Source organism: Tympanuchus pallidicinctus, unplaced genomic scaffold (genome assembly GCF_026119805.1).
Source record: "Tympanuchus pallidicinctus isolate F22 unplaced genomic scaffold, pur_lepc_1.0 scaffold3, whole genome shotgun sequence".
NCBI lineage: Eukaryota > Metazoa > Chordata > Aves > Galliformes > Phasianidae > Tympanuchus > Tympanuchus pallidicinctus.
In genome coordinates this window covers 15,905,964-15,914,885 of record NW_026294747.1, presented here as the reverse complement: position 1 = coordinate 15,914,885, position 8,922 = coordinate 15,905,964, and the positions used below count along the sequence as shown (strand labels likewise).

At 37.1% G+C, this 8,922-nt stretch overlaps 1 protein-coding gene across 1 annotated transcript; it reads right to left on the bottom strand.

The window, feature by feature from the left end:
- Nucleotides 1–3,756: 3,756 nt before the first annotated feature.
- LOC128085507 (spexin prohormone 2-like) lies at nt 3,757–6,286 on the bottom strand. The gene is made up of 5 exons (XM_052693047.1): nt 6,192–6,286; nt 5,984–6,073; nt 5,795–5,872; nt 5,653–5,710; nt 3,757–3,845 (listed from the first exon to the last, which is right to left on the bottom strand). Exons 2-5 carry the CDS (start codon nt 6,017–6,019, stop codon nt 3,757–3,759), a joined length of 261 nt encoding a protein of 86 aa, XP_052549007.1. The 5' UTR covers nt 6,020–6,073; nt 6,192–6,286.
- Nucleotides 6,287–8,922: the final 2,636 nt, after the last annotated feature.

Here is an 8,922-nt window from a genome sequence, read left to right as displayed (position 1 = left end):
CTACTGCAGATATAGTTAAGGAAAAGGTACACATTGTTGTCAGAGTCCAGTAATAACGTTCAAATTGTTAATACAGCTTAGTTAGTCACTATTCTTTGTAAAATTCAGAGTGGCAGCAAATATTTCCATTTTCCAGACTTTTCTGAATTAAGGGGAATGCTGTTCTGTCTCTAGAAGTAAGATTGTTATTGATCTTTTTTTTTTCCCAATTACATGTACATATATACATAATGTGCACACACACGTGTGTATGCATCTTATGCAGAAATTATTTTTTCTGTCTTCAGTAGAAATGTATAGACAGATCTTTTTGTCACTTCTAAGTTTTATCATTTCTCCTTCATTTAAGAAATACTTGGGTTTCTTTAGAGCTTGAAACTACTTTTTACTGAGCATCTGTCTTGTAGAACTGCTTTGTTCAGTTCTGCAACTTTCACATAACTGTTCTTTGCTCTAAGTGCATATGAGCACATTTAACAGCTGTCTTCTTCATCAGAGCAAGAGATATAGAGTAAGTGTAAATGGGGAGAGCTGGGAAGTGACCTCTCATCTATAAGCTGGGAGAAGTACAGGCAGTGGCAAGCTCTGGCTGCCCAGAAAATGGTGATGCTTAACTGCTCCCTTCTTTTTGAAAATTTGAGTTAATATGACGTGTGCCTCGCTCCCTTAGGAATGGCATGGGCCCATATTTATATTCAAGGCCATGCTGGATGTGGCTCTGGGCAGCCTGGTCCGGTGGTTGGTGACCCTGCACATAGCAGGGGGGTTGAAACTAGATGATCCTTGTCATCCTTTTCAACCCTAGCCATTCTATGATTCTATATGGGCTGTTGAAATAATTTCTTCCATGGAGCCGTCCTTGCAATTGGAGCTACTAGTGAGATTTTCAGAGCTATACATGGCATCTTGAATGTGCTCTTTTCTGCTTTATAGTACTAGGATAAGTAATGAGGAAAAGTTTTCCTTTCTGATGCAGTCAGTTTTAAGCAATCAAGTGAAATTGGTGGGAGCCTTTCACTCAATTTCAGTTAGTTATGAAAGCCAGTGATACTGTGCAGGGACTTGCTCATACCCTGCTTTGTCCCTCTGCACTTCACCCACTTCCATAACTTTGTCTCTTTCGGGGATAGTCTTGTATTTGTATAGTGTCATTCATTGTTTCCTTCAGTTCAGTGAAATGCTTTACTAGAGTATGGCTGTATTGTATAGGTGGCATCAACAAACTTCATTGAATGCAGAATTGTGACAGCCTATTTATCAGGCAGCAACATCAGACTATATAATCCTGGATAATTTCTTAACTTCACATGGAAGTAAATGGATTACACAGAGGTACATGGATTTAACTTTGCATGGGGCAGCTTCCCTGTGTTAATATAATGAGTGAGAAACTAAGTCGACTTTTCAATAGGTAAATAATAAGATCTACCATTTTGAATAGAAAGGTCAGAAGCAGCTTTCTTGAGATGTTCGTGTTTTTCTAGATCTCAGGCAAGAATATAGCATGTTTTTAGGAAGGTTCATGAAATTGGCAGCAACAAAATCTTTTAAATATCTACTCAGATTTCTAAACTCTGTTTTAATGAAGCTGGAAAAGAAAGCATGCACTACAAATTCAGTTGTATTAAAATATCTGAAATATGATCTGGTAGATGGCTCTTCCGACAGTTAATGTTTCTAGCAATTTCTTGAGTAAGGGGCAAACACATTGTATCTGTGTTGAAATAACCTCTAAAGATAATGCAATCATTTCCATGTGTCATGTCGTAGAAGATACTCAGCATTTGCTGTGAGAGTCACATCTGTATCTCCAGGGAGACACCTCGTTGTCTTTGGCAGACTGGTACAGGAGAGTGATAGGCTCGGACACAGGGAGAAGCTAAATACAGTTCATGAAGTTAGATGAATATTGCAGCATCACATGTGACAAGTTTTGGAAAGAGCTTCTCTAAGAGCCAAAAAAATGCTTATGTTTCTCTGCTTTCCACAGACAACTAAAGAAATTATTAACAATTTAAAAGCTTGTATGTACCTTTATGTCATATCTTCCATATAACATAAGGAAAGAAAACAAGATGAGTTGTATTAGGAAGCATTTAGTTTTATTAACTTTCAAGTGGAAGTTTAATGAACTTACATCTTGAAACAAGATGATATAAAGCATGCACATCCTTAAAGAGACTTACACTGTGACATTTGCAGTATTAACATTCAGTTAAAGTATTTATTATTGTTTCTCAGAATGAGATGTTCATAGTAAATAAAGGAAAGCTTTGTTTTGGTCCAAGTAAAGCCCATGCTTTGGGCTTTGAATTTTCTGATTTTCAGAATGTTCAGTGGTGTTGAACACAGCCTAAAGTTAAAGGAAAAAAACCAAACAGACAACACAAGGTCATATATATTATCTGGATATTCTGTAGGAAGCAAAATTTGGTATCTATGATTCATTTTCATAACCCATTCTAGCTGCACTGAAGATGAGATCTACTCTCTGATCTACTCTCAGATCTATTATCTGAGGATTCAGATATTGGATTTGGGTCCTGTACCTGTACTACAGCAGCTGTAGATACACATCTGTCAGTTTTAAAAGCCTAGAATATTGTTCTTGCTCATATAGAAAGTATGTGCTTAGCTAGACCAATAATAGGGTGTTGAAAGCTTAACCTTGACTTAATCTCGAATGTTTTTCACAGGCTTAACTGAATTGTGGTATTTTTCTCCACAACAGCAACCCAATGGTGAGGAAAGGGTTTTACCTATGCATAAAATTGCATTTTTGTTACTTGTGGTCTATTTTCCATTAACTTTCTGTATAATCAATGAATATACAGATGTTAGAATTAAGAGATATCCAGGAAAGCTAGGCTAAGTAAGATTACTACAACAGGAACATAATAAATGGAAAATGCTTACCAATGTCATAGGCTTGCAACATTCTCCACAGGGAGCAATCTCTAGAAGAGACATTCCTCAGTGGCAGTCAGCACTTAAACGGGGTCTAGGAGAGGTGCAGCCAGGCTCCATGCCTTCCAGTAGCACAGGTGAATTAGCTTCACCTGTGCTCCGTGGCTGACTGATTGCTTGCCTCAGGTGGTCAATCAGGGGTTCAAGTGTGATTCAGCAGTTCCCATACACTTTCCAACAATATCACCATGATCTAAATCACTAAAACTGAAACTGTGTTCATTCTCTATGGTTGGCTGAACTGTTGCTGGGAAAACCCATTCTCTTTAGAGCTTTGTTTCCGCCACTAATTTTCTGGTAATATTTCTACAATCACTATTCTAGGAAGACCTTGAAGTGAAACTCTCCATCTTTCTTTTTTCTTATCCCCAGATGTCTTCCTGCTATAGTCTTTTTCCTTTTTGGCTCTGAATGTGCACAAAACTGCTGCTGGCCTTTTCTCAACTCTGTTTATGCAGAAAGACCACCAGTGTTCTTTTTATTTTCTCCAATAAATAGTTGAATTCTTAGAATACCAGTGGTTTTGGAGAGAGGGCAGTGCTGTGTGCTTGGTTTAAGTTGTAAAAGACAGCAGGAACAAAATCATTCTTAGCACTTGGAAAAATCCTGACCTCAATCTACTTTTCCCTAAATTTAAGTCAGCGTACCAAACCAGGAAACAGAACGTCTGCAGCGTAAATTCTGTGGAGTTAGAAATACCCAGTTCCTCAAGATTCTGCTTTTGCTATGATAGAAATCAACAGAGAAATAGCTACAGGTAATACACTTGCAAATTATAAATGTTTTTCTTCAGAAATTACTTTTTAAAAATGCGCTGAAGTCCTCCAGGTTAAGCTTGTAATACTGTTCATCCTTTTCAGAGGTGTATCTCCTGCCATCTAGTGATAAATGAGAGAGAAAGACAATTCAGAAAAATGGTTCCATCAGCAGCTGCATGCAGTCCAAAGCAACAGGTACAAATTTACCATATACATGAGGAAAACCAGACCTAGGCAGAGGAATGCTTGTGCAGCTCCTACCGAACATAGATGTTGACTTTAAAAGGCAAAGCACTGGCCCTCGCTTAGTTTCTCTGTATAGCATAGTCAGACAGATCATTTTACACTGCCCTTTTCAAACATCTGTACATTCTGCACAGTGCCTATAGGAAGTATAGATATAGAGAAGAAAGAATGGGAGAACTCAAATTACTTGGAAAAAAAAAATTTGGTCTGTAAACCTGATCAGCTTCATGGTTTGTTGTGGTTAGAACTAGAAGATGTCTGTCTTAAATGTCGGAGTTTCTTACTCTTCAAGTACCACTGTCACTTGTGTATTGTACAAGAGAGATAAAAAAATTCAGAATGTATCTCCCAAAATCATACAATGAGCGACAGTTACAACATCTACCACAATTACTTATTGATGACTCATTCTCATCTTCAGTATACAATGGTTTTGGTCAGTACTTTTTCTGGTGTGATTAGAAGAAGAGCCTTAGTCTGCACATTCTATTTAGATTGCAGATGAGGTCAACATATCCGTTTGTATGATTGTATCTTCTGGCTAATTTAGATTTGGAAAGAAGTGATGTGATCATGGAGCAGAAATTCCTTCTTGAGGGAATAATTCAGTGACTTAAATTAAAAACAAATTTACCTCAGATCTATTGTGCATGCATCTCTGAAATATTTTGATTTCACATCAAATCACTTCAAAATAACTCTAATAATATCTTAGCCTAGAATGAAACTCCTAAATTCAGACAGACAGAAATTCAGAAATTACAAATCATAGGGCACATAGCATTACAGCAAAAAACTCTTGGACCATCAATCCCTCTTTGAATTGTTCACTAAATACTGTACATATACTCTGGAAGTCAAAAGAGTAGATCAACGGCAGTCCTCAATCTCTAGAGCAAATGTCACCTGAGTAATATCTGAAGATACTGAGTAGGTGTGCTATATAGCCTCTCTTCTTCAAGTACCTCATTAATTCAAATGTCTTGTTTTTAAAGATATTTTTAGAAGGGCTGCCTACTCAGTGACATTCTGTTGGCAAACAGAAGCCAACTTCACAGTCCTCTCACTTATTACTCACAAGCATTTGTCTTTTTCTGGTTATTTAGTATAAAGAGATGATTGCTTACTGTGAAGATTCCTCTAAATTTCAGCAAAGCAAAACACCAATTTGCTAGCTGGCTTTAAAAGTAATCAGAATTGGTATTTAAAACCTTGTAATAAAATGCATCATTCGGTTTGCATGTAGAAAGGTAGATCACTGTTTATATTTGGGAGGTTGAATACAATCAGAAAGATCAACAGCATATTTCAGCCCAATGCCATCAAATTACCACAAAAATTAAGTATATTTTAATTCTGCAATTAGTACTGTGTGGTTTGTTCATGAGAGGCATTGTAAAATGAATATATATCTGAGTAAAATATGACACCATAAAAATCTGCTAAAACAACTTATGTATAATGCAAATACGCTTACAAGAAGTTTCTTATAGCAACTGCCCAATATAGGATATTGATCTGCGTAGTTTCATTTGTCATAGCTGACATGCCATAAGCAATCTGTTTAACATGCTTTGATTTTCAGTGACATTTGAAAAATCCATTAACAAATTTTTAACTTCTTAGTCCAAATCAGCATATAGCTTCATTGTCCACAGAACAGGTTTTGAATATAACTTACAGCGTCCTTTGAGATATAGAATTGATTGTGGGCCCCAATTTCTCACTATGGTTTTACCCTGTAAGTTATAGAAAGAAACTGGCTGTTATTTCACAAGAAGCAAATCCTCTTATACAATAAAGACACCTTTAACACTGTTTACCTTTGGAGCACACCCGATTTCAACAATAAGAAAAACCATGAAGATGACACAGGCAAAAAGCACAACAGCTTTAGTTTTCTGAAAGAAAACAAACGCAATATTAGCTATTTTTTTCTTTCCTTATGCAGTAAGCATAATGAAACAGTGACTATTATAAACATCTGCATGCATGCACTCTAAACTTCTTACCATTCTACCACGACTTCTGTCAGTCTCTTCTATCATCCAAATAGTCAATGATCTGCTTTGCTACTTTTTCACATACGAAGAGCTCAGTAGCTGACAATGATAAAATGTACAAATCTCAGTTCAGTCGGTCATGGTCCTTTACAGGTGCCTGTCTTGCAGGCAATAATGTATGTATGCAGATTCGTTGTGAGAATTAGGTAATTACCACCTTTTGTGATTAAGACTAGAAATTATGTCAGCCTCTTTTATACCAGAGTAGTTAATGACAGTTGGCCCCAGGAGATCTGGAAACAACCTGTACCTAAAAGCAAAACAAAAACAAAAAAAAACAACCACAAGTTGACTAAATGTCAAGCATTCTTAGTAGGTGGTGCATACATGAAACTGCAATATTCAGTCCTCTTTTCTACTACACAAAACAAGTAACTAACGTAGTTTTTTCTTTTTCCTGACTCTACTACCAATGTAATTTTTTGTCACATTCTTCCTGTTTTCATTTATTTTATAAGTTTTCTGATGTCATAGAATTCATGTATTTGTAAAAATTTTATTTTACTTTCATGATCTTCTCATTAGATCATGAATTTATTATTATTTTTGTTTTTACTCTTTTATTGTTCCCTAGCTCATTACATAGGAGTATGTCTTCAACTTTTTTGGTGTTCCTCTTTCAGGCCTTTACTCATTTGATTGCAAAAGCAATGACTGTATGCATTTATGTGATTACACTAACTGTAGTATTCACAAAGAAAGGGTTTTTTGGTTTTTTTTTCTGTTTAAAGTTTTTCTTTTTAAAATGATGTGGTGATGTAGGGGAAATGCAAGTCAAAGCTTGAACCAGTGATTGAGCACCTGGTGGGAAGGCAGGGCCAAAGCAGGGGAGCTCAGCTGCATGTAATGCAATGCACCTGTGTGACCAGAAGGGTGGGGGAGGGGAGCCAGGATCCACCCCTTCCCAGACCTCATTTAAGAGTTGGTGGTGGAGGCAGGTGGATCACTGAAGATTTTTGTCTGCTGGAGGCTGCCTTAGGGTAAGTAGTTGCTTTGTTTCTCTGTGCTGGCTGTTGTATTTGAGCAAGTCCTCACTCGTTGCAGCCTGTGACTTTGCTGCTCTGCTGTTATTGCTGTGTTTTCCATTGTGTTACAGCATTATATATGTAAGGAAGTAAAGATTAACTTTTTATCCTTGCAGATCTTTCTAAAATTAAAATGTGTTTCTACCACAAAATAAAAGGTTTTCTCTATATCTGTATATGAAAATCAAGCTAAGAACTATAGCAAAGTATTTTGCCAGAGTAAAATAAAACTAAAGTGCAAGGGAGATAAAGTATTTAAAAGATTCTTGCTTTTCTGTATTTGGTAACATTAGAAACACAGCTTGAAAGGATGAGATTTGAGTATGATTGCTCAAACGTGTGCACTTCTGTGTCATTGACTGCTGCCCTCTGGGCCTGGCTGTTCAATCAGTTTTTGATTCACCTCAGTCTGCTCATCCAGCCCATGCTCCAACAGCTTCCCTATGGGCATCTTTTGGGGCACGGCGTCAAAGGCCTTGCATAAGTCCAAAGAGATAATATCCTCTGGTCCCCACTCATACATTGGGTTGGTGATTTCATTACAGAGGTTTATCAAGGTGTGAGTTCCCCTTAGTGGATCCACGATGACTACTTCTAATGATTTTTGCTCTCCTGTGCCTGGAAACGGTTTTGGGAATGAGCTGTTCCATCACCTTCCCAAAGTTCAAAGTGAGGCTTCTGTAACTATAGAAAATAGAGTTGCTTCATTTTGTTTTATTTTCATATTTCGGGGGGAAAAAAGTACTGAAAGTTAGAGACCATACTGCAGAACAATTAAGGTCTAATTGTTAACATTCGACACCTTTTTATGATGCGAATGTGACAGGAACTTAGGAAATTTAAAAGAGGAAAAGTCACGTCCCCAGGTGAAAACTGTGGGTCATTTTGGCTAACTGTAATGATTTAGAATTCGGGGAGCTGGATTATAGGCAAGAAACATCACTGTGGCTGCTGAGCAGTTCTTTGGTAACAACAAAACCTGAGGGTGATATTTTATAAACAAGTCCTTGAAGGGATGAAGTCTGGCATCCGACTTTGCTATGTTGTGGGTGATTAAAAAAAAAAAAAAGTTGCAGGTGGCTTTTTGTGTATGCTGCTACTTCTTATGAGAGAGATAATGTCAACTCGGAAGCAGGTGTTACTTGTGTTCTCCAGAAACACTGGAGAGTATTTTGCATAAATTTACTGTGAGCTGGATCATTAAAACTAGAGACAATTCAGAGCTGTGGAGATTAACTCTCTTTTAACCCAAACCGCTTTCTCAAACCGGGAAAGTATTTACTCTGTCCATATTCTACTTTGCTATATGTTGAATCAAAATGAGGCAAAATCAACTTTCCTATTCATTCTGGCTAGACTCAGACCCCACTTAAGCTAGCAAGATTTTCTCTGGTATCAGTTCTGATGAAGGCCTCTGATTTGCAAACTGTATTGGTTGTATTGGCTGTCATGGTTTTCCCTGAAGGCTTGTCTTTATGAAGTATCATGTTGGCTAAGATATTGGGTTTTAGAATAGACTTTTGACATTCATGGCTGTGGAGAAGATGGTAAAGTATGATTTGGTGTGTTTTCTTTACATGAAGGATCTAGAATACCTTGCCAAGTCTATTTCTTTTTAGTTTGCTTTTTTGTAAGCGTAATTCATGTTTGCAGTGGCTGCAACAATACTTTGATTACAGTTGGCAATAAACCACTTTATTTGATCTCTAGGCTACCATATCCTGAAAATAGGATAGTTTGTGATTTCTTCTTCATTAACTATCTCTTCCTTACTGTTTAGCCATGCACTACACTTTTCTTTGTCCTTCTCTGTAAGCACAGAGAATGCTTTCTCTGCTTGTTCAAATCTTCTTTGCTAGATTT